Below are 27523 nucleotides of genomic sequence, written 5' to 3' on the forward strand. Positions count from 1 at the left end.
ACAAATTGTTGACTCCCCATGGTTCGTACGTAACCTGCAGATACATAAAGAACTAAAAATAAGACCCATAGATGATCAAATTCTCACCACGAGCCACAATTTCTATTCTAAAATAGAACTTTCTCAATACGAACATATCCGTAATCTGAAAAATTATGATCCTACTATAGAAATTGCAGCAAAGCGCCCAAGAGGCATCTTCCATAACAGCAAATGGTGAAATGTGTATATATTGTACATAGTACTATTATCTTTATTTTATCTTCATTGTGTCATTTTACCAGTGTCTTTGAAACTTTATAGACTTATGGACATGATCCGTCTACCTGGATCTTCAAAGCACTGATCTTATATTTGTCATTTTCGTAATCTTCTTATTGTTATATCAGAGACATTGTAATATTGTGGACTTATGGACATGATCCGTGTACCTGGATCTTCAAAGCTCTGATTATTTATTGCTAGTGTAAAATGTTTTTCACCATTTGCCACTTCGCTCAAATACCGCCGTCCCTATATGTACATAGTGTAGAGCTACAGTAACTCATGTGCCTCAGTGTTGTTCAGACCAAGACTTCACTGAATTGTGATATCTACTATTTCAAGATGCATTGGGCTGTGGACAGTTCACGGGAGGGTGACTCCCACGTGACTACCACTGTCCAATCTGTGTTTTACAGAAAGGATGAATTTGAATATTTTGTTTAGCTAATCTGTTGCACTTAGTTGTGCCATTTGTCTTCATTTAGATCGCGATATTAGTTTAATTATTCCAATCTAGATAACCTGTTTCAAAACTTGATAATTATTAATATTTCCAATATTTCTCATTGTACGCGTAAGCTGGTGACCACCCACGTGACAGGCTCCTGCCAATCATCTCCCTTACTCCACCTACATTTCACAAAATTTGACAAGTTTCGCCTAGTTGGCGCGGCGTAAATCGCCTTAATTAAAAACTTAAGTACCAACGCCTTAGGGCAATTTACCAACAGAGACGGTTAAAGTAGCGGTTGGCTACTAATTGCCGCCTAGCCATTGACTCGATTTCGATTTCGATTTCAATTCGATGATTAGTTAGTTTGTTGTTGTTTTAAGAGTTTGTTTAGAAAACTGCTCTTGTTGATTGCAGCGAATTCGCGGATTAGCTTTCTTTAGCTTTTTTGAATTAACTTCTGTTGAACGTTTGAGTGGTTAAAAGATAACTACTGTGAGATATTGTAATACTGAAAGAATATCTGAGGGAATTTAAGCATTTTTGTTGTGATAATAATAAAATTTTGTCCATTTTTCATCGGACTTGTGCATTCAATTCAAACGAACCCGTACGCACGCAACAATATTAAAAAGATCTGAAAGCTTTCAGATTTTATATTGCTCCCAAAGGGGATTTTTTTTTTCATTTAAACATACGTACGCGTTTCGAAAGCATTTGGGCTAACGCCCCTTTGGCCTAAAAATACCTAAAAACAGCATATCTTTAGAATTTCCAACAGACAATTCCGCGAGCTGGAGATAAAGATATTTTACTCCGTACAGTATGTTGCCACTGCTGGCTTTGAAATCGTTCAACTTCTTAATATAAAATTCGTTAAATTAAAAAAAATATGAAGTAGATAATATAACAAATTCCAAAGTTGGGATGCCCATATTCGAGTAGAGGACTACGTTATTCAAAATTTGATGTCTCTAGGTACCATTGTTTTTTCACATTGCGAGAAACATACATACAATCATGCAGATTCTTGATTATTTATTTTCTTTAAATGTAATTAAAGTATGCAGCGTTGTAATATTTGGTGGCAACAATCTGAAAAGGGAAACGCCATGTATAGTGAACCAACGCAAAATGGCAAAACGAAATTAATAGCCTTTCTGAACTAATAAATAGCTCTTTCGGTTAATAAAACATAGCACACTTTTTATTTGTCATCACGACTCAGAAAAATTCAAGTGAGGTTCGTTCCCACATCATAAATCTGCTACTGCATGAAAATAAGGGCATTTTATAAGGATCTTAAACAGAATTATTTGGACAATTTTTATTATGGGGGTAAATGCCTTTATGGAGGACTTCCTAAGAAAAACTGATAAGTATTCACGCATTAATCATAGGTTAGATTATTTGAATGTGGAAAACCCATGAGCTGGCTGACCCATGAGGAGAGATGCTTTCGTGGAGAACATTATGAGGGAAACTGGCTCGCATTCACTTATTAATCATAGGACATTAAATGTTAACGATAGAGTACTTATGAATCCTGAAAAAGAATGTCGTTCCTCCTATACATCAAATTAGGACTTATTAAGAATTTTGTTAGAGCAATGGATACAAAATTCAAATACTTTGAGAAAAAGGCTATTTAATAAGGTACTATCATGTTACCTTTGAGTCAGATACTTTTCCTTATTTAACTTAATAGGGGGCACCTAATAAGTGGGCCACCTTTGCCTCCTATGAAGGGACGGCTTTTGAACAACGAACTACCTCTGGCATACTTTCGTTATTTCTAGATGCACTTCTTAGTGCTTACCTGTAACTGTAGTTTGTGTTTTTTTTTATAAATTTTTGAAATATAAATGTTCTTTATGTTGTAAATTACGCTTTTTTAAGGAATCACTCCAAAACAACCAATGCCATCTCCGGGATTCGAACCCGGGCTCTTTGGTATCACAGTCAGCTCCCTTATACCAGGGATGGTCAAGCTTCACTACAATAGGAGTGGCATGGTAAATTTCGTGAAACCTCGAGAGCCGCATCTGAATTTTTCAAAAGTTACAAATACATATTAATATTGTTTAAAAAATAAACATTTCAAGTCAATTAATTAGAATTTCCCATTTTTGTGTAATTAATATGGTTTCGTAAAAATGCGGAACTTTATTTATCCTTCTTTGTGATCAGAAACGTGTATCTCGGAAGAATATGTATTGGTCTTTAGAAATACATGTTCTAAAATATTTTTCATGAGTGAAGAGTCACTCATTTTAAAAAACAAATTTATTGCTTTTTCTTAAATTTTGACTCCTACGTAGTGTTTAGAGAAAGTAAAATAAATGATACAGAAAAGCGCACATATCAGAGAAACTGTTATTCGAGAAATAAAAATTATTTTAGAATTAGCTGTTAACGTTTTTAGACTTTTGCGTGAAAATTAATATTTTTATTTTCCCTCACAATTAACAAAACAATGCGATCAAATCTGACTTTAAATAACAGAATTAATTCATTAGATGCGAACTGGATTATAAGTCACATTTTTCTTTTTCTCAAGGTTGATACTTTCGAAACCTCATATTTCTCGAATCTTCAGAAGGAATTTTGATTCTAAACCTCTAATCTTAGAACTGTTTTCGTCATTCAAATCTTTTGAACCCCAACCTAAAAAATTGTTAAACTTTTTAATCCAAAACTTTGGAAATGATTTGTCGTACTGATGCCCTGTAAGTAAGAATTCACTAAAAAGAAAAAAATGATTCAATTTATGCCGGCATTTCATTTCATTTATGCCGGCATTGAGCGCTGCATTGTTTCATTATAATTTCTAGCGACGTTTGCCAGAATTTTTAAATAATCTATACTTTGGGCATCACTGAAAATTTTCGAAACTATCTCTCGAATCGTATCGATAATTCTGAACATAGAAAACATACTACTAATAAATTTAGTAATTCATATCGTAATATATAAATATTCCATCTGTATACTAGTTGAACTCTTCAGCAATGGCTGTTGAATCTGAGCTGTTTTCAAACACAGCCAAATCAAAATTAGTGATACAGAAATAAAATATTCTTATAACTACTGTAAAGAATTTATTTCACAAATACATATATAAAATGAAAGTTGAGTTCTCAAAATTTCTACAGACATGCACAAAAATGTCGGATTTGAAAATCATTTGCAACATGGCAGATGTCTGCACGCTCGTTTAGTTCCCCAGTTGTAGCCAAACAGACACAGGCATCCACCCTGTTCTGATTGTAAACTACCAAACATACAATGACAGTCAGATGACGTATCCCATCTCCACCCAAGTATGGGCATCTGGAAGCCCAAATTTGGAATTTTATTATCTATTTCATATTTTCTAAAGCATTTATGAGTTTTTGATTAAGAAACTCAACGATTTTAAAGCGAGCAATGGCAACACTGTACGAAAAGGCAACACTGTACGAAAATAAAATATTTTTATCACCAGCGCGCGAGACTGTGTATCGGAAATTCTAAAGATATGCTCTTCCAAGTATTTGGGGATATTGCTGTTGAATTGAATTTTATGGTTTAATTGCGAAGAACATGATATCTAATAAATAAAGGTAACGCATAAAACGTTAAAATAGGCCCTTTTAGGCGTAATATAAAATCTGAAAGCTTTCAGATTTTTTATTTTATTTTGCTAAGCTAGTGGTGTTGCGATTTATAGAAATTTAACGCGCATAGCAGATTTTGTACCAACAGAATTTACTGTTAAGCAGTGTAAGATAATACAGGATTCAGTAGCAGGCAACATTTGTATGGTTGATGCATCCGTATACTATATTCATCCACCTGGTAATTCAAGACATCTGAAGATGTTCTTGAAATATTGTGAGGCTATTTTATAGATCGATAAAGCGTTTACTCTAGATACTATACTAATATCACTATCGAAGATTTCAGTGTAGACGTCAAACGAAATTAAAAGATATTTGAATTTAGGAAGTCATTTTAATCTCTATATGGTACCAAGTAACTATCCCAGCATATTTGGCAATTCATTTATAGGTTTAACATTTATTAGGAATATAACTGCAGACATTTTAAATTATGCACTTTATTTCTCATATTATCAACCAGTTTTACGTAGGTCATTTTGAATGAATAAATTTAATAAGTAAAAAAATGCAATAAGATATATGTGTGCGTAAACAGCTTTTTTCTGTTTTATTTGTTCTATAACATCCTCACACTTCCGTTAGTAATCCTACGCATTAAACGCCAGGGCCTTTTTAAACTAAAAGAGAAATCCCGCCGTCAGTTTTTTTTCAATGCACTGATATTTCTGTATACATACTCATGAAAATTTTAATTATGTATTCATAAATAACAGAAAAATTCGAATTACATATTTGAATTCAGCCAATGAAATGCTGTGAAATCTTCACATTTTCGTTCGAAGGGGAAGTCAAAAATTTTTACTGCATTATTTGTGAATTAAAGCTAAATAATTGTGTTTGGTAATATCGAAAAATATATTTTACACTTACAGTGCAATGTACGACTGTTATGCACTGCACAAATTTTGAATAAACTTGCATATTGTTTTATAATTATTATATAAGATTCAAATTTTTAATAATACTGCTTGTTATTACTATATGCTTTTGATTTTTTATCTCTGTTTCTACTGTATCTATAGGAGAAGAATTAGTAGGCATCTTATTTAAATTAACACTTCTTCTATTTATAAATATTCTATTGATCTTTGATTTACAAATGTAATTTTACTTTTATATTCCAAGCTAACCTGTATTTCTCTTTCATACTCTTTTTCGTCTGTTATGGCAAATTCAATTTTAGTGTTAATATAACGTTTTCATTTTCATTTAAGGTAGATAAATCATCTTCTAATAGATCAAATTTAATATTATCCGATTCTAGTATTTGCCTTTCTAGTTTAAAGATCAGCCTGATAAATTAATGCTTTTATCATTCCTCACTTCTTTTTTAGTGCTTTTAACTTATCCATCTTAATAATCTATGTTCAATCACTAATCGAACAATAATAATTACTTTAATCTATCTAAAGATTACTGTTATTCCGGAACTTCGACCCCATTTTTGTGTTTTATTGTTTCTAATTTGTATTTTCTTATTTTTATATCCCCATTTAACGATATTTTATAAGCAAACTTTTTTGCGTACCTTTCCTTGAAGAAATTGACAGAATACTTGGAATTTTTTTGCCATTTTATCATATTGAAAATTTTATTTACAGCTATTTACAATTCGTTTTACTTACAGAATAACATTTGTCTTATTTTTCTATCGTTGCTACTATATCTCAATCAAAAAATCCGCAAAGCGGTAAGAAAAAAGTAATAAACATAAAATAAAAAAGCTGCCTCCGTCTTGGCCAGTAGCACGAAACTGTAACATATACTTATCTTTTCAATGCCTGAAAACTGTTCTATTTCAGTTTGTTAGAGAGCATTTTGAAATGTATTGGGAGCGTTTTTTGTTAAGATAATTATCAATAATATAGCATTTTAAATATCTTGTCTTGTTTTCGAAAGTACAGATACAAGAACTTATATAAGTAAAAATATTTTATTATAACATATAAGAAAGATTAACAAGGGTATTTTAATATTTTACCCATATTGCATTGTTATATTGATCTTTATTGCACAAATCTTTGAATACAGATGTCAACATATATAATTTGGAAGATTTTTACACATTTCATTTCATTCTGCTTCTAAAAAAACAAAATTATAATTCAAACAAAATTTTACCATTTTCTTGCATTATATTTGTTTATCTATTTAGGATTAAATTTTTCTGTTACGATGTGTCGAAAATTCACCTGAGATTTCATTGCATTTATTTCTAAAAGAATGCAAATGAGGAAGCCATTTAGAAAATTACAAAACAGTAATTATGTAAATTTAATAAATTTTAACTGAGTCATTCCTACAATTTGAGCTGAGGTTATTGTAGTTTGTATTTTATTTTACATATTTTGCGTTTTACTTTTTTCGTATTATTTCTGGGATTTGATATAATAAAATAGTTATTTGTACAGCTAGCAGTTTCCTTTTCTCCAGGATAATTCCTGTAGGATAATTTCATTTTCCTTTTTTATTTTTTAAACTGTATGTGTAATATTATTACTAATTAACGTATATTTCTATTTACAGAACTATTTTTTGAAATTTTATGCAATTTTAATATCTTCGTTGTTAGCTTTCAAATTAAAAGTTAATTAAAATACTAAAATTTTCGTGCAGTTCGTACTTTGTAAAATGTACTTTATTTTAAATTTGACGTTGACTTTTTAAAAATTATTACTAATATATATTGCACAAGACCTTTTTTCCCCCACTTAAAATTTAAGTCTAAAGATGAATTTTAGTTCTTTTAAAATTATTACAGCGTTTTACATTTGCATTTCATCAAAAATATTATTTATTTTTTTTTCAGAAATTCTTTTATACAGAAGATATTTTTTCTACAAAATTTTGTTAATACACTAAGAATATAGTATTATATTTATGTATGAAGTTCTTGCATAGATTTCGTTGAAGACGGTATAAATTTCTTTCCGATTTTTCATCCGCAGTGGAATAGTAATTTTGCAATTTCGAATTACATCTGTTAAATTTCAATTTGGAATTTATACTCTTTTCCCCGTTTAATTTTACTTGAATTTTTGTCACGTAACTGGTTATGAAACACGTTATATTCTTTTTGAATAAAATATAAAATTCATCTTCTCTCACTTGAGTAAACAAGTTATAAAATCTCTCCCCCAGTATAATCATATGCAGTTTTTCTTTTCCTTTTTAAAATCAAACCGTGTATTCTTCTATGAGATAGTCTCGCTGCAAATACTGCTGCAGTATATTTTATTTTAGAACAAGGTTTTTCAAATTTCACTTTTTCTTTTATCTGCTGCCATCTGGATTCTATGCATACAAATGATTAGAAAGAACCAGTTTCTATACTAAAGTCTTTATCCAGAAGTTTATCTCACACACAGGATGTAGCGTATACGAATTGGTCCATAGTACGTTTGTAACGGACTCGAAGGTCATAGTGTGTTTTCGGACAGATAGCAATACGGCTTTCCAACAATATCGACATCTCTCGCCTCGAGATCATTCAGGATTTCCACTAAGTGATCTGTGCATTCCCATGGGTTATCTGTAAAAAGAGAAAGAAAAAAAGTCAGCATTCATAGCGTAAATTTCCCGTATTTGTGTAACTAATTACCTGTAATATTCCTTGTGGATATAGCTATCTTACTTACTATTACATAAAATATAATTCTTCAGGTAAAGAGTATTCCAATAAGAATGATAGTATTTTAAAACGAAATACCAACCATATTTAAAACATTATCATCAATTGTGTTTTGTGCTTAATGTGTTCTGATAGTTTATGGCTAAATAGATTCTTCAAGAACATTTGTTATTAACCAAAATTTTTATGAAAATAAAGGTTCTTCAGTGAATACTCAACGTGCACTTCGCAAAAACTATGGTTTCCATAATATCCCTTGCATTCGCTAGAGATCGCTCTATGGTGTGGTTTATGGCATAGTGACATCACCGAACCACCCCCCCCCGAAAAAAAAACGAGGGAGGGGATGCAGTTACAGTGACTAGGGAACGATATCGATTAAAGATAACAAATTTATTGTGGCCAAATTTGGAGAGCATGTGGTTCCAACTAGACAGTGCCACATATTACACTGCTAATGCCACTGTCGACGTACTGTGAAGGGGGAAAAAAACTTGATTAAAGGATAATTTCACGAAATGAAACTGCTAATTGGCTTCCCAGAAACTGTGATTTAACGCCTTTGGGTTACTTTTTGTGGGGTTATTTGAAATCAGTGGTCTATATAAACAAACGACGAATAAATACTGAACGCTAGATTCGTGACATTAGGCCCGAGTTATTGCATAAAATCATCGAAAATCGAAAAAAATATAAAAAGTTTGGTTGTATCTGAGATAGTTTTTATTTTGTTTCAGTTTAAAATCGTATCATTCTTATCGAAAAACTCTTTATATATAGCTAACTATTAAAAACAGAAAAATAAAAGCTACACTGTTGGAAACTGCATGCATATTTTTCCAATCGCCCTTCCCTCCAAACATAAATATCAACAGCCTGTTCTTAACCGGAAGTCTCTCTGATAACATTAGCAGACGATAAACACATATTATGTGTGCTGTGTGCATTAGACACTAGCCAAGGGATGGCTCATGCACCATATATTGCCCGCCAGTATTGTTATTTATCGCCGGTAGTAAATTCAGTTAATTTCATTGTTAGACTTAAAGGAATAGGCACTTTTCTTCGCATATTGGACGTATCTTCAACATGTCCGATTCACTTACATTTAATCAAGCTTTACACGCCTTCAACTTTCCAGTATAGTAAGGAAATTGCGAAACGATTCATAATTTATCAAAATCCACAGCTTGTAAAAGTTCCATTATGCCAAGAAAATCAATTTAAAATGAATTTGCAAGACACATACTTTACTCCAATTTCTAGTGTGGGCAATTTTTTGAAAGGGATTATTATGCATATCATGTAGAAAAGTTAATTTTAGAACTTAATAAACGATTTCAAAATGCTTTAAGCATTTAAAGCTAAATGCAGTATAGAGTGCCAACTAAAGGACTGTTTCTAGTGCTCTCTTTCCTGAATCCTGTAGCACCTTTCTGTGATGCCCTTTACCTTGCTGCGTTATGCACGCGATTATTTTACTTAATGGTTAATATAGCTCTGCAAAGCACACGACGGTTATTTGCCTATTGGAAGGGATGCCTTCTTGGAAAATTTTCTGAGGAAAACTGGCTCGTTGAAAATAGAAAAACTCGAAAACCAGCCCATTCACCTGGGATCATATCCGTGTTGCATTCCGAGACTTAAGCAGTCTTGAACATTAGACGTCTCGTGGGGCATTTATTGGAAAAGGTTTCCGTATAAATGAAATTGCGCAGTTATGCGTAAGCCGTTCAAGAGTGAAAATGCACTACACTTTTTCAATCAAAATTTGCTTTTTAATATATAGAATAACTCTTCAGTGAGTATATATTTTCAAGAGTATTACTTCCAAGTGAACTGAAATTTGTGGTAAAAATAACATTATATAAATCTTGTACAACCTTATTAAATTTTGAACTTGTGTGTAAAGATTGTTTAAACAGGGAATGAATTTCATTTGCAGAATGAGCTTTGTGTTAAAAATAAAGAAAAATACATTTAAAGTAAATTTATTCATTCCATCGTGATACAGCGAATATTTATTTTTCGTAATACTGTAAAAAAAATATATTTTAGCAGCAAAGAACGTTGCTAAGTAAAAGTAATTGAAATCGTGTCAACAATTTATGGTAGGATAAAAGTGCGAAGCATGAATGAAAATTCTTAGAATCCAAAAGCACATAATCTTATTTTAAAAAGATGACAATTTGATTATATATACTGCATTTTATGTTCATATGTTTTCGCTGCATTTTTCTGTTACACGCTTAAAGAGTGGATAAAATCGCGGAACATAGCTACCATGAATCAGGCTGTATTCCGTTCATTGATGTTAATATCAGTGGGGTTCTCAACTTTTTTTGCTCCATGCAGACTTTTTACCACTGCTAAACGATCATCTTCCACACTCCTTTTCAAAAAATGAAAAATACATGTATATCTATTTATATTTAGATATTTTTAATGCGTTTTATAAGGTGTTTCCACCGTACTTTCTGCATGTCATCGTGGTGTAACGGTAGCACATTCGGCGCGTATTTGAGAGGTCCAGGTTAGAGTTCGGCGGCTGCATTGCTATTTTTCATGTTTCCTGCTTCAAAATAATCTAATATTTTTACAGTGGCGCCCGAACTAAAAGGTGGTGGAGGATGATTCTTCACCACCAGAACTTGGATATTGGGTCCTCTAATCCCCAGTTTTCCTTTAAAAGGGGAGGTAATATATAAGGTATTTTCTCCCGCCTTTCTGCATGCCTTCGTGGTGTAATGCTAGCACACTCGGCGCGTATTCGAGAAGTCCAGGTTCGAGTCCTGGCGAGGACATTGTACATTTTTCATATCTCCTGTTTAAAAACAAAACCTAATGACTGTACAGTTTTATAAATTAAACAAATAAAAGCATGAAAAATGTTGATAAATACTAAAACTTGAATAAAAGTCGTTTTTTATATTCCTAAATTAAAAATAAATACTTAACATCTAAATAAAAGGCTGACCGCATACCCCTCTTGAATCTATAAAATTCAAGGGGGAATGTTCCCCGATTGAGAAACTCTGATAACGCCAGTACATTTTTTGATAATATAGCATTATTTAAATGACCAATTCGAATTATAGTCGTGCTTCATCAAACTGCGTTTAGATATGCTGTTGTTATTTCTTAAAGCAAGTTATAACGAATAGAAAGTCCATTCTTCGAATATTATAAATTTTAAAAGTCTTAAATTATTTAAATTAAAAACTTTAATTATATCTATCGGAAAAAAGAAAAGGAAATACATATTTCAGTGCATTTTTATCAATGTCTTAAATCATAAATTTTCTTATATTCAATAATTCTGATATTCTGATCGACTAAAGGAAATTGGCTGAATTTTTCAAAAGGTATTTACAAGCATCAGCACAACATAAATGCTTTGACAAAACTGCGATATATTTCATCTTGATATTCATATAGAGAAATAAATAAGCAATTTTTCTATTTTATGCATATTTCATACAGAGGAAAGCCGATAACTAGTTATGTTTTCTCTATCCTTATTGCATGTTAAAGGTTTTACGGGACCTAAAAATTTAACTATATGCAAATTTAGAAATTTACCTTGTAATATCCAGCTTAAACAAAATACTGCCAAGAAACATTGTTAAATTTCTTCTGATAATCGAAAAGCAATCATTGAGTTCCTTTTTTTAAAAAAAAAAATTTTTTTTGATTTCCTGATTTCTTTTTCTCTTGAATTTATTGGGTTGGCAAGAGTTTCGGTTTGCACACATAGGTAGCGTTATGTTCGTTTTGTCACTCTTCTACCAAGCTTATAACTTTTTTTCTTTTGAGATTCGGCAGATGATATTTTTAAGTTACTATAAAAACAAATTCTATGTATATTCTCAATTTTTAATTTACGGTCAATTTTAACATGGGGTGCAGGGAAAAAAAAAATTTAGATATGATTTACTTTTTTTATTTTCATAAAGGCAAGAAAGAGTCTAAAGGCTCACAAACCGATATGTGAAGTTTATGGTGATGATTGCCTAACAGAACGTGCGTGTCATAATTGGTTTAAAATTTTTCATTCAGGACCTCTTTAAGGTTACCAAAGTTTTGGCAGACCTTCTGACGTTGATGATGGCAAAATTAAACCATAATTTAATCGAATCGTCATATAACCGTGGGAGAGATTGCAAAAAGGTTAAATGTATCACACACAGGAATTGAAAATCACATATCTTGGACTCGTTAAGAAGCTCGATATTTGCGTCTCGCATGAGTTGAAAGAAGTTCACGTAACACAACGAATCAGTATTTGCGAAACGCATTTCAAACGTAATGCAATGGAGTCTTTTTTGAAACGAATTGATGAAAAACGGATAACGGATCGTCTACCACAGCATTTATCGGAAAAGATCATCGTCCAGACAGGATGAATCAGCACAAATCGTAAGCTAAATTGCATCAGAAAACAAAACATGTTGTCAGTTTGGTGGGATTACAAAGAGTGTTCCTTATTTTGAGCTGCTTGCAAGCAACGAAACGATCAACTCACATTTACTGCCAACAACTTATGAAATTGGAAGAAACAATGAAAGAGAAAAGGCTAGAATTGCCAAATCTCAAAGGAATCGTGTTCCACCATGAGAATGCGAGGCCTCGCCGATCTTTAGCAACACGTACGAAATCATTGGTACTTGCTTTGCGAAGTTATTATCTTAAGTGACGAAGTCACGCAGTCAGGTTCCTGGAACACTTTCCTATCCTGTGTTTAACAACGTAAGATGGTGTGCCATATCTTTGAATTTGCTTAGCATATCATGAAGTTATGTCAGGGGAAGTTATGTCGCATTCCCCATATAGCTCCGATCTTGCACCATCAAATTACCTTTTATTTCTAGCTTACAAATGTTATTACCTAAATTACAAATGTTCATCAATGGTTAAAATTTCAGTAATAACAATGACCTCAAATCGCACTTGGTTGAGTTGTTTGCTGATGATGACCAAAAGTTCTGTGAGCGCGGAATCATGAAGTTACCAGAAAGATGGTAAAACGTCATCGAACAGAAGGAAGATATCCGATTGAATGAAGTTCATTATTTTTTGCATAGAAAATAGTTAGCTTTATTTCACACTTAAAAAAAAAAAAAAAAAAAAAAAAAAAAAATTAATTTCTTGTCAACCCGATAATTGCCTATTACTGTAAATTAGAAGCAGAATAAAAAGTTCTGCTTCTAATTTTCTAAAGTAAAATAAATGAGCTATCAAACTGCTTTTTTTCCTTCCCCTCTGTAATCATTTAATTAAAGAGTAATATCGATTAAATTAATACATTTAAATTTTCTCCATTAGAATAAGCAATTGGGTAAATTCTTTAAAAATTAGATAAAAATTTACGGAATTTAAAATTATTGAATAATTTAATTATGTTTGTAAGATAAAACAATAAAAATTAAGTAATTAAATATTTTATTGCTTTGAAGGATTCTCCCCTGTGTAATTCTAAGTTAACTTTGAAAGTGAAGAATCTTAAGAACTGATAAGCGAATAATCGCTTGAGTTCGTGTGACAGGAAACAACAAGATAGAAGGGTAAAATAACCCTTTATTGTTCAAATAAAATTTAACAGAACTCCTTCTTGGAGTTGTACAATAACGCTGACACTTGGGGTTGAACTTAAGAGACTAAGAATTAAACTTAACTAATCTTAACTAAAGAGATATAGCCGAAGCTATCAAGATTCTAACAGAGTTGGCCCCTTAACACTAATTGACTGCGAAGCTCTCAAGGGCCTAAAATACGGCCGAGCGTAATAATAGCTTACCAGAGAGTAACCTAAAAAGGCGGACGCGTGCAGCCAGAATATCTGGTATCTCTCTAAGACAGTAGAACTACCGCTCTTCTTAACTTAAATACATCTCTTCCTCATTAGTATTCAGACGTCATTCTAAAATTACGTTCTGGCCGGAAGTGATAAGTTAAAGTTAAGCGATAGGAAAGGAAGTTCAACTCAAAATTTAACTGTTAATAAAATTAGCATAATCCTTACAGCTTCTTCTTGAAAGAATAAAGAATTAGACAATTTTGTTTTCAAAAATAAAACAACTCGTTTATGTTTAAAAATTTTTTAAATACAGATTGAATATCTGGCAGCTGATTCTTTTTCTTCTGAAAAATATGCTTATTTCTTTATTCGTAATTGTCTAAAGATTTCTCTTAAAGACATGACCTACAGATTCAGTCTGCATTACGAGCTACTGAGCAATCTAATATTAAACAGAGAATTCTCTAGAAAGTCTTCGGTGTTTACGTAATGGACTAATTGTTATCATTTCACTATTTGCTTCATGATAATAAGCAGATCTTACATCATGCCAAATATGAACGAAATTGAAAGAAACACACAGAAGGTTAGTTCAGATTATTACAAAATTATTTAACCATCTTTTTTTTAGAATTAGAAAATAAATAATAAAGCCGAAATTTAAGAAATTGCATGAAATAATCTGCTTCGAAGCAAAATTAAACATGCCCTTTATTCGAAAACTGATTATTTAAGAACAAAGATTATTAAGCTCTCATTTAGATATAATAGCCGAAATCGCTTTTTTAAATATAGAATAATTTTATGAAGATTTAATAATTTACATGTTTGTTGCACTATTATCATTACCGAAGCTGAAATAAACAAAATTAAAAAAATATATAAAATAAAATACTAAAATAAAATAAAATAAAATAAATCATTGAAATTATTCTATTAGAAAGACGTAGTTAACAGAAACAGGGAATTTATAGATCTTTCAGTGCCTAATTGTTATCTTGCCTTCCTTCTTTACATAAAATTAAATGATTTAACTCCTACTCCTTAACATACTAAACTGAATGTAAAGTATACTCATAAAAGGAACTGTGTAAGCATTAACATTAGCGTTTCTTAATCTGTGTTCCTTGGGGAAAAAAAAAAAAAAAGAAAAAAAAAAAAAAAAAAAAATCACAGACCTCAACAGAGGCTAGATGGAGTTTGTGTTGCCCAGAATGGTCCCTGAATTTGCTGCTAATCCTGATATACAAACAAATCAGAATGACATATAGGCAATACATTAAAACTCTAGTTTTATTTTGAAAAGCTTAAATTCCAACAAAGCTAAATTACTCTTTCCTTTGCTTTTTGTCCATTAAAACCGTCGATGACATTGTAGAGGTTTATTTGATTGCTCCAACTGCTGTTACGCAGATAGTATAGAAAGATTTCTTAAATGCCGAGGTGCACCCAAAAAGCAACCGGACAAATCGAAAGACCAAACGATAAAGTTAAAAAAAGTGAAAGAATAAATGCATGTTTAGAAAAAGTGACTTTTTTTATAAAAGAGATATTTAGAAAGATATTTTAAAATAGTTATTTTGTCGTTTGCATATCAAAGCCCCGGAGTCCCTATTTAATGACAAGACACTGTACAAAAAATTTCTTTGAGATGGAACAATTTTATAATATTAAATTTTATTACAAATTAGGTATATCTGCTAGCGAAACGTTAGAGATGATTCGAATTGTATGTGGTGATGTATCGTTATCAAGAATACAATAACTACCGCGACTAGCCGTCTAAAATAAGATAGACGGGACCAAGACTCATTGTAGCAAACGCTCGATTATGATGAAATGGATTAGATTAGATTAGAGTGGTACAACTCTTTTAAACATGAGCGCAAAAGTATTAGAGATGAAACAAAGGTAGGGTAACTTTCAGCTTCAAAGAATGGGGAAAATGTGGAGAAAATTTGTTCTTTGCCAAAAGCCGATAAACGTATAACAATTCAGCAACTTTCAGACATGCTTCGGATAAGCAAAGAAAGCTGTAAGCTAATTTTAATTGAAAATCTGAAAATAAGGAAAGGTTTGTGCTGGATTGGTGCCTCAGATTTTGACTGTGATGACCTGCTGACTATTGCAAGTCAGGGGAACAATTTCTTAAAGTGTGTCATAGAGGAAGATGAGACCTGGTGTCTACAATACGATCCAGAAATAAAAAGAGTAAGCGCATAAAAGGAAAAGACCGTCTTTTTGCTTACAACAACAAACAAAGAAACAAACAAAAAATGGGGGGAGCTTGGATGTCGAACTCTAAGACTAAGGGGCTACTGATTGCATTGTTTGATTATTTTGAACTTATTCACCATGGATTTGTCGCTAAAAATCAACCAAATAATCAGTATTTTTAAAAGGAGGTGCTTTCTCGATTAAAAATCAGGACAGGACAGGGAGTTAAGAGGACAGAGGGTTGGAATTTTTATTCTGTTTTTTATTCTGGGCAATGGTTTCTTTTAAATGATAATGCTGGGCGCCATACAAACAATATCTTGCTAAGCATTAAATTACAGCTAAAACTGTTCACCGTATTCCCCTTACTTATCGCCAGCCGCTTTTTTCCCTTTTCCGAAGCTTACGACGGCATGAAAAGGCAGAGATTTGAAAACACCTCAAATATTAAATCAAATTTTACGAATATTTTGCGAGCGGTTAGTTTCAACGCCTATAACCGTGTTTTCTATGACCCAAAGAAACGTTGGAAAAATTGTAGACTCCTTTGGAGATTATTTTGAAGGAGATAAATTTATTTGAAGATCAGTAAAAGGAGCTTTTTTCAGGAGACTGCATTTATTTTGTCCTGCTTTACTTTGTATTAACTTTCTGATTTACTTTGTATTAACTTTTCTATTTTACTTTGTCTGGATTAACTTGTTCTGCTTAAAAATGTGCTTGTTCTGCTTGTGTTTACTCTGGAAATTTCAGTTTTTTCTGCTTTACTTCACATAAACTATGTTCTGGAGATCGTATTTTAGTTTGTTCTGCTTTATTTTATTCGTATTAATTTTGTCCTGGAGATTGTATTTTACCATCAAACTGCAATCAAGCGCCCATCTACATTTCTGTTTAGTTTTCTCTCGCAAAAGAGAAGAAAACTCTGAAATATTTCGGTCTTAAGGAGGAATTATTCCTTATTAATGTAACCATGATCATAATTTAGCTGGCATTCGTTATTTTATTCAAACGTTTCGACTGATAAAAAAAACAGGTATAACAAGGGTATGTAGCTGCTGAAGTTTCGTCTTTATTTCTTTGAATTTTTTTTATCTGAAGTAAAAATTATTGTTTTTCCCTATTTAATTCCGTATGATAATTCAGAATCTTATTATACTTTGCCTGCCTTGACAATGCAAATCCTTAAAAAATAATGTTCCTTATACATTAATCCATATAAAATAACGTTTCAAACAAAAATGCATCTCACAAAAATGATCGCTCTTCCACTCTCCTTTAGCTACGCCGCTGGACTTCATTATCAGTGAAAAACGAAATATGGTGAACTGTAAATTGGTGTTTTAAAAATTGTAATTCAGTTTGTTTCTACGTACCTATGCGATGAATCAAATAAAAACAAAGCACGGATATCAACTTGAGATACAAGGAGGTCACGAAAAAAATCCTCCCCCCCCCCACATATGTACCCCTAGCGGCTTATGCGTTCAACCAATGGAAGCGAAATTTCAGACATTGTTATTTGAAAGTATGTACCTGAAATTATGATGATTTAAAATAATAGAGCTCGTATATAATAGAGAATGAATGGCGTTGGAAAGATACACGTATGACGAAAATTGCCCGCGTAAAATATTTACAAAGAAGAGTACTGTAAAAGACTAGTGAGTGCAAGAGAGGAGAGAGGAAAATTTATTATTGGAATTACAAGTTTTCAAAGTATACAACGTTTCATGATAGAGTCATCTTCCGTTACTTTGCAGTTTGGTGGTCATCACGATTCTCCGACCTCACTTCAATGAATATACGGTTCTGGGGTCATCTGAAGTCTAAGGTGTACACATCAAATCTACGAGATTCGTCAGAATTGAAAGAAGGCCATAAAACGTGAAATTACACAGATTCCTCCTGCGATGTTACGTTCGTCATTTTTGTCCACAAACTTCCATATGCAATGCGTTATCATCTGGAAGGTGGGCACGTTGAAAACATGTGTTTTCCCCCCCTCTCCTTTCTTGTATTGTCATTAGTAATAATGACCTTTATAATGCTCTTCTTTGTGCTGTTGTTTTACGCCGGCAATCTTCGTCATATGTGTATCGTTCCAATGTCATTTATGATTTTTCAATGCGCTGATCAATTGGTGTCCGCCGAAAACATCGCGGACCGAAACGTCGCGGTGAAAACAACGCAAGGCGAAAACGTCGTGGAAGAAAACATCGTCGGAGAAAATAAAGCAAAGAGAAAATATCTCAGTTCTAAAACATCGTGGCACAAAATATCGTCATCGAAAATAAGAGGGTTCAAAAACTTCGCAGTTTAAAAACATCGTCGTCAAAAATGTCGTGGTGAAATATAAAGTACCTACAAATTATCGCAGACATGCGTTTTTCTGGCTTTGATAATTGTAAAAGGATACTCGCATAATGATTTGTGAGCGCAAGAAGGAAAGGAGGATAATTTTTTCATATTTATTATTATCTAATAAATATTTGTTGAAAGTGTGAAATGCAAACTTAAGCATAGAAAATTAATGCAACTAATAGCACTTAATTTTAAATTGACATAGTTAACTAACAAAGGTCATTAATAAATTACTTTTTTATAAAGTTTTACTGGTAATTTTGCATGAAAAGTATAATCGAAAAAAGAATAGAAAAAGGAACATAAGTATCTGCATGACTTCATGTATAAAAATTTGCTAATTACGAGACTATTTTCTTCACTTTTGTTAATCGGCTACTCTTATAGTGAAAGTTATTTCTTTTTTCGTTTAAATTTCTTGTTCTGTTTATTAAAAGTTTATTAGTTAATAAAAAATATGAAATTAAAAATTATCATCTTTCCATCTTGCGCTCACAAATCATTATGCGAATATCCATTTTATTAAAGAAAAACGCATGTCTGCGATGTTATCGGCATGTGATGATTTGTAGGTACTTTATTTTTTACCACGATATTTTCGATGACGATGTTTTTAAACTGCGAAATTTTTTAACCGCTTTATTTTCATCAACGGTATTTTGCACCACGACGTTTTAGAGCTGTGATGTATTCTCTTTGCTTTATTTTCTCCCACGATGTTTTGTACCACGATGTTTTCGTCTTGAGTTGTTTCCTCCGCGACGTTTTCGTCCGCGATGTTTTCGGCTCTGACCGATCAATTTGTGCAGGAAAAGAGTGGGTGTTGCTATTCGAATTTGGAAATTTTTTCACTGTAACCGTAACCGTGAGAGCTTTATTGTTTTAAATCATCATAATCTGGAGCTCATACCTTCAAATAACAATATCTAAAATTTCATTTTGATTGGTTGAGCGAATAGGTGGTTGGGGCTCATATATCGGGAACGTTTTTTTATGACCACCCTGTATGTGCCGATCGCAGACTTAATCTTACCAGCGTACATCGCAGCATGGAATAACTGCGCAAGAATCAGAGGCTCATCCATCTCATTAATTGCGAGTACCAATATTTATTTAATTCTCAGTCAACTAAATAAAGATTATTCCAACTCTAAAGGGCCGGTACTACTGGGGTTTATCTGAGCTAACGGACACAGCTAACGTAGATGATCCATCTTCAAAACCAGTTTTTTCACCCACAGGGCAACAAATTGAAAAATCTGAATTGCAGGCATAGCGGAGCTAGTCGACACATGGAACTGACTCCGTTAGCTCAGATTAACCACAGTGGGAACGGCCCTTAATAGTCTTGAGATATTTAAAACGAAAACAATTTTTTTTTCTATAAACTTAATTACTTATGCCAATATAAAATTAAATTAATTTTAATTAATTGTATTTTAAAACTATAAGTATACTGGTAACAACACATGCTAAAAAACTACTTCCATTTGAGTCAAGAATAAGAACATTTTAATTTATAAAAGTGATTTTATATAAAATAATGAGAGGAAAGGTTCTCTCATCGATATATCAAAAATGATACTGGTAAAACCGGATGATATGAGAGAATTCCTGTTTATTTTAATTTGATTACAGATTACTTTACACAAATATAATTTCAAGGTTTCAGGAATTAGCACAAAATGAGAATGAAAATATCACTTCAATTCAAGATAATGGCTTGACCAAATTTGTTTAAAATGATTTTAAACGGAAGTTTTCAGCAAATTGTGCAATTTCCAACAAAAAAATTTCATTGAGCTAAGTTAATTATGGCGAAGAGTGTGAGAGCTTCTTTGTGTAAAAGAAGAGTGCTTTCTAAGAAAAGCTGGCGTGTATACTGGGAACATGCATACTGGGAAAATGCTTGCAGCGTACCTCCTGGGAAATACGCTTGGGACAAAAAGCTTACTTGACTCCAAGTAAGTTGTATGTTCCAAGGCTCACTTGGCTATTTTGGACAAAATGTTTAGTACATTTTTGAAATAGGCATAAGTTGTGGAGTCATTAGGTTTTTGAAGCAGGACACAGAAAAAAAATGTGAAGTCTCCTTGTTGGGTTTCGAACACCAGACCTCCCGAAGGCGAGCCGGGCCTCCTATTCAGTTAGACCCTATTCAATTAGATTCTATTCAGTTAGAGTTTAAGAAATTATGTGATATTTTGAGGCCAAAATTGAAAATATTTTTAAAGTTACTATAAGCGATATTTTTTCAACGAAACTTAGGCCTGAAATATATATTAAATATGACTTATTCCCTTATTTGAACAATTCCGTAGTATTCTGCGATAAGGAAAGAAAGAAGATGCCATCAGTAAAATTTCATTACGTTTGTATTCGCATGTAATTTTATCCGTCTAAAAGGCCTGTGAGTCTCGAAACACGATTTCACGCTGTTTCACTTTTCATTCGAGTCTGTTGCCTTTCGGGAAAATGTAAGATATTTATCTTTTAAATGTAATTTGTCTATGATTCGTTAACAAACTGAGCTATATAAAAGCAACGGATGCAGTTCTTGAGAACACTATTTTTGTCCTTATTAATCAGATTGATTTAAATAAAAAATACATTAATTTATGAAACCTCTAACCGAAAATATTAATTACATTTATGGAATTACGAACGCACTGCACATTTTCCACTTTACAAATATATAGAATATATATAATGTTTTCGTGTTAGCTTAAATGTGTATTCATTCATTATCCTATAAATTGTTTCGCTATTTCACCTGGACCATTTCCATTGGTAATATCTGCTGATAAACCATATTAAACTTTAAAAGAGCTTTTTGGACGACCGTTAAAATCTGAACTCTTTCAGATTTATTAGCCTAAAGGGGCGTTAACCCAAAAGGGCTATTAGTTACGAAGAAGGCTATTATTGAACGGCTGTATCTCTTTTCAAATTTTTGCCACCAAATATTATTGCCCTCTATTATATTTAAAGAAATTAAATAATGAAGAATCTGCATGAATGTATGTATCTTTCTCGCATTTTGAAGAAAAAAAGATATCAAGAGCCATCAAATTTTTAATAACGTAGCCTCCATTCAAATATGGACACCAAGAAGCCTGAATCTTGAATTCCCGAATGTATTTTATTATCTATTTCATATTTTTTAAACTTTGATTAAGAGACCCAACGATTTTAGCACTCTGCAAAATAAAATATTTTCTTATCTCCAACGCGCGATACTGTCTATCAGAAATTATAAAGGTATGCTGAGTTTAAATATTTTTAGCCCAAAGAAGCGTTAACCCTAATGCTCTCGAAACGTACAAGTATGTGTAAATGAAAAAAAAAGTGCCTTCGAGCGTTATATAAAATCTGAAAGCTTTCAGATTTTTAAAAAATTATATTATTATATTTTATTGCAATTAGAAAAAATATTCATTCATCTTGTAGAGTCATTAGGTATATTTTTATAGCAGGAACGATGAAAAATAAGCTATGCCTTCGCCGGGAATCAAACCTCGGACCTCTGGAATACGCGCCCAGCGTGCAGACCACTACACCACAAAGGCACGCTAATAAGGTGGGAGAAATACCTTATAATCTAACATTTACAGTGTATATTATGTAGTAGAGATTTTATTAGTAATGAACAGTAATTTTTTTCTGCCAACAGATGGGTGCCCGATCTTCTGAGGCGCTAACATATCGGAGTAATAGCCGTACTGTAATTATCTGTAACACAATGCCTAGGAAACTGTTACTTAGAAGAGTCTGTCGGTTAAATACATTGACTTCTAAATTAATACATGACTTAAATATTGAAGGTAGTGTATGCGACTGAACATGACTGATGGAAATTTATAACAATTAATAGTTGAAAAGGCGGATGAGGAAATATAAAATAAAATAAATAAATAAAGAGATAGTCGGATGGAAAAATTAAAAAAATAAATAAATAAATTACATAAACTGAATGAATGTCTACATACAGCAATGCAGTAACATAAAAACAGTAGGGAGGTTGTGTCATATTCTAATAATTATAAAAGATGCAATGAACAGTAAGTATTATTTTCAGTAATAATTGCTGAGCTCTAGCGCTTTAGGGGGTATGGTAGGATTATCGTCTAAGGTGTCTAATGTAGAGGAGCCCAGCCCAAAATTATGAAGATTTCTTTTCTTTTTTAACATCAAAAGGCTTTTTTTGTGAAATGGCGATTTCACTGCTTTGGGCTTTTAAAGAAAAGCGCCAAAATAATTTTCGCCCAGGGCGTCAATTATAGTAACAGCAACTCTGCCACAGAGCAACAAGAGTAATATCTTAATTCATTAATCGGTGTTTAATTTGTGAAATAGGTTGAAAGAAATATTTAACTTATTTCTAAAATAAAACAGTGATAAAACTTTCATGGCTTGTCTCGTATGGTGATATGAAAATTTCTGAACGAAAGGCGAATTTGTGTATAAAAATTAGACCTTTTCATAGAGCGTTTACAAACCTTTCATTCTTAAGCCAAATTTAAGGTAATAAATACCTTATCATATGTTAAACGGAAACCATTAATTAAAATGCAGCAGTACTTCGTAAGCATTTTAAATTAAGGAAGAAAGAAGAAAAGCTTTTCTTTACCTTTTGAAATATTTCAGAAATATTTTTACTCTTGAACTGATTTTGTCTTTAAGATTACTAATATGCCTTATTAGATAAATGCAATTAAATTATTTTGTTAGAACTTAATAATAAATGCACTGGAAATCAGTACATTTAAAAAAAAACAATAATCATAAGAAAATATTACATTTCGGCTCATTGTGACTTACATTTTGGCTCATCTCAATAATATTATATTATTATTCGGTGTCGGTAAGACATTAATAAAAGTGCGTTAATAAAAATTATTTTGTTCTTTTCATTAAAATTTGAATTACTCGATTTAATATTTTGTGATGGGATTAATAAAAGCGTTTTGACATACTATCTTTTTTATACATATTACCATTTTGCAGATATTAGATTTAACTGAATGAAAAAAAATAACGTTCTGTCGTGAAACAGAAGAAAACCTTATATTGGATAAATTTCTACAGGAAATGTGCCCCTTTATTCTAGATTTGAATAATATTTGAATGAATGAATGCACAACTAGTTTTTTTATATAATTAGAAGTTAAAAAAAGAAAAAAGCGAATCATTTTCCCCATTTTCCAGTATCTGCAATGAAGAACGCATTAATATTAATAAACTGCATAAACTGAGTTAAAATGATACTCGGGTGAACACAAATCCCGCATTATTATCTTTATTATTCTGTATATATGAAGGCCACTGGAGTGAAATATCTTTGTCAAATAATTAAAATATTAACTTGAGATTATTATTTATATCAGAAAAGTGGTTTTCAAACTGTTTTCCACGGAACCTTCGGGTTGCACCAGTCAAACCCTATGGTCCCATGAGTCAAAATAAATATTCGAAAAGAAAATTATAAAGCACTCACAACACTTAACTAGCGTATATTAACTAAAACGTAGAAAGCTACACTTAGTTGCAGATTAGTTTTAAGATTTAATATGTGGTCATAATATGTCAAAGAGAATGAAGGACGTGCAAATACTAAACAGTTTTCTTATGGAAAATGGCGAACGGGCTGGTTGCCTAGGCGTTTCCGTGGTTTTACTCATATGTAATGTATATACGAGCCATTTTCCCTTAGAAAGTCTTCCATGAAGGCATCCCCACTTCGGGCAGATAGCCCTCGAATGCTTTACCGTAATTACATAAACCAAACCAAATCTAATGGAAAATGAACTGCATTTAGATGACGGTGTTAAAAATTATACAATGGAGCCTCTTTTTCAGTTGAAAAAAAATATGAGAGAATATGTCCCGGAAGGAGGGAAAAAAATAAGCATGATTTTATAAAATATTCCGTTCGAGTACTACGTTAAATCAGAAGGAACGTGACCAACTTATGATTATATCAACAAACTCAATGCTAAAAATCTAAATTTAAGCAGGAGCAGTTCCTAAATGTTTAGCTGTAGATTCATGCACAATGACTAGCAATTTATCACCCAGCTATAAATATTTTAATGCCATTCGGAACAAAGTATTTAAAAGAAAAATCTTTCTCAACGTATGTAGCAACAAAAAATATAGAAATAAATTAAATGCAGACTATGAAGTGCGGTTGAAGATAATTAGCAGTACAGCTAAATTTCGACGATTTGGGCAAAACAACAAGCACACTTCCTGTCACTAAAATAATACAAGTGTAGGTGATAGCTGCAGCAGGAGTTAATTCTATTAATTAATAAGTTACATTAATTTTATGTTACAGATTTTTACAAAAAAAATCTGTAATTTTACTAAAAAATGCAATAATTTAAAATTTTCTTTGCATGAAATACCATATTGATCTACTAACTATTAAATTAAGATATATTTTTTCTAAGGGTGGAATGAGCTTCCCCCCCCAAAAAAAAAATAAACCTTACAATTCTATGAGTTCTGTGAGTTGACAAAGTCTGCAGCGCATTGAGCTAGAAGATAAACCGATTAGTGAGTATTTTTCAAGAAGCTTTACACTTCATTCATTAATTTGATATACTTCATATTTGCAGCTATCAAAAATACTCAACACTTACGTCAAGCTGCATACACATGTTCACTTAATACACATTTGGTTATCCGACTACGGAAAATCATGCACAGGCTATGTGCCTGATGAGAGGAATGTTTTCGTGGAGGATTTTCTAAGGGAGGGATGCCTCCGTGAAGGATTTATTATGAGAATGAACTTAACGTAACTAACATATTCACGTCACACATGGGGTAAATCACGGAAACAAATCATGCAGCCAGTCCATTCACCTAGGATCGAAATCCGGTGGAATTCCCAGTATTCAGGGTTCATAACCACTCGACTTGTGGTCGAACCACGTCATACACGTGCAGTAATAAATAATTTGTTATTACATAAAAATCGCTTGCCTGGAAAAATTACTACCTTTCATAAAAGTATGTCATTTTAAAATGTTACGACATAGAAATTAGACTATAGTATTTTTAAATATGTATTATAAAAACTCAAATATTAGCTATGCATTTCGACGTGCATTTAACATTATTAACATTATTTGAAGATCAATAAGAAATCAACATGAATTCTAAAGAATAATTTTTGTAATCATATCAAATGATTTTTATTATAAAGAATTGCATAGAATGACGATTAAGGAATAAATGCACAAAATTCTTAATTAAAATCTTGATGAAGATGTTGACTTAAGATGAAAACTACAGTTTGCTCATTTGCAGCAACATTTAAAGAAAATGAAGAGAGATATTTAGAACTTACCTCCTACTTTAAACGAATACAGTCTCTTGTTATGCATCAGATGATGTCTTTTAATGGAAGTGAAACCATTGTTACTAATGTCCAATTCTCCAAGAGCTTTCAGATTCTTGAGGCTGTATTTCAAAGACAACAATTTGTTATCTTGAAGATTGAGGGTTAACAGATTTGGGAACGAATGCCCAGTAATTGCATCAATGTTAGTTAATTGGTTGTGGGAAAGATCCAAAGATACGAGATCTCGCATTCCTTTAAAGCAATCAAAATCCAAACTGTCCAAATTTGTGTCGGATAAAATAAGTTCGCGTAGATTTTTCAGATGTTTCAGCGATGAACAAACGTCTCTCAAATAGTTTCCAGAAAGATCTAAAGTCTGGATTTTATTTAGGTGTTTAAAAAGTTCCTCGTCTAATTCAGTGATGTAGTTATAAGAGAGGTTGAGATGCTGAAGATTCCTGAGGTGATACAATTCCTTTCCAATATTCTTCAATCTGTTATAGGACAAACTGAGTGTTTGAAGGGATGTCAAATCTTTGAAACTGTCTTCCACATCTCTCAATTTATTTTTATCAAGCGAAAGATGTCTGAGTTGAGTGAGTCCTTCCAGCTCTCCTTTTACAGAAACGAGTCTGTTACCTGACGCATAAAGCGTGTCTAATTCATTTAAGTAGTTGAGAGTTCCATTTAAGGTTGAAAGGTGATTCCTAGCTATGGATAAGGACTGCAGACGTCTAGGAAAAGCATTACGTTCGATTTGTGACAATCTGTTATCAACAAGTATGAGAGTCACCAAATTATCCAGATTTTCGAATGAGTGATCAGTAAGCTTCATAAGAAAATTCCCAGCTAAACTGAGCGAGCGTAGACCAGGTAAACGCTTGAGGGCTTCGGTCGGTACATCTGTTAGTCTGTCTTCTGATAAAACTAGCAATCCCAAAGAATCTTGATTCTCAAACGCATCGTCGTGGATTCGTCTTATGTTGCTTCCATTCAAGACCAGTCTTCTGGCAGAAATATTTCTGAAAGCACCATAAGGAATAGAAAAAGAATGGATGTTGGTTATGTACAACCATGGCAAGGGTTCTGAGAACTGTTGTCCCAGTGCCTTCCGAACAGCTGCGAGATTCCTGACCCCTTCGCACCTGACGATCTTGCGCGGGAAAGAAGAGCATGAGCAAGGACGAATGAGATGCGCGTCTGGACAGTCGAAATCCCACTTCCCTGCAGGAAAGCAACCGATCCCGGCGAATACCAATACCAAAGCTAAAATTCGCAGATGCAGTTTCATAGTTTTTCTTCTCTAGATAAGCAAAAATCTTCCAAATATTTGCTCTGTTGAAGAACTGATTAAAGTAGACCCTCTATAGAATCTTCCTTGGGTATCGGATCTGCTGGCTCTTTTGGTCTGCGGAAAGTCGTGTATTTGTCGCGAAACCGTAGCCTGCTGTTGACGGCCATATATAATTATCACTTCCCGATCGTTAAGCCCTGAGCGATCGTTTGTTTGGCGGAAAAGTGAGATATGAACGACGGATCGGAGATTTGGTTTTTAAATCTCGAGCTCTCACGCGCTGTTCACGTGCCAGCAGATCAGCTCCTATTGGTTGCAGGCATCGGTGATCTCGCCCTATCAAAACAAGACTGCTATAATAATGGGAAAGGAAGTTCCTTTTTTAAAAGACCGCTAAGAAGAAAATGATGAAAGAAAAATATGAATTGATGATGATGCAAGAAAAAGATTAATTTCTATTTTAAAATGACAGTTTCTATAATCGCT

General features: G+C 32.5%; 1 protein-coding gene across 1 annotated transcript; it reads right to left on the minus strand.

The window, feature by feature from the left end:
* Window positions 1-6294: 6294 nt before the first annotated feature.
* On the minus strand, window positions 6295-27270 carry LOC118185356 (uncharacterized). Its single transcript, XM_035355199.2, has 2 exons — window positions 25750-27270; window positions 6295-7912 (listed from the first exon to the last, which is right to left on the minus strand). Exons 1-2 carry the CDS (start codon window positions 27032-27034, stop codon window positions 7800-7802), a joined length of 1398 nt encoding a protein of 465 aa, XP_035211090.1. The 5' UTR covers window positions 27035-27270; the 3' UTR covers window positions 6295-7799.
* Between the last annotated feature and the right edge of the window lie 253 nt (window positions 27271-27523).

Source organism: Stegodyphus dumicola, chromosome 12 (assembly GCF_044657685.1).
Source record: "Stegodyphus dumicola isolate Sdum_Otavi_A_Nest chromosome 12, ASM4465768v1".
Lineage (NCBI taxonomy): Eukaryota > Metazoa > Arthropoda > Arachnida > Araneae > Eresidae > Stegodyphus > Stegodyphus dumicola.

Excerpts from the sequence above, each read along its gene's own strand:
- LOC118185356 (XM_035355199.2), bottom strand. The coding sequence starts at position 27,034 with ATGAAACTGCATCTGCGAATTTTAGCTTTGGTATTGGTATTCGCCGGG. Across the intron at positions 7,913-25,749 it reads GTATTCGTTTAAAGTAGGAG|ATAACCCATGGGAATGCACA; the intron begins GTAAGTTCTAAA and ends CTCTTTTTACAG.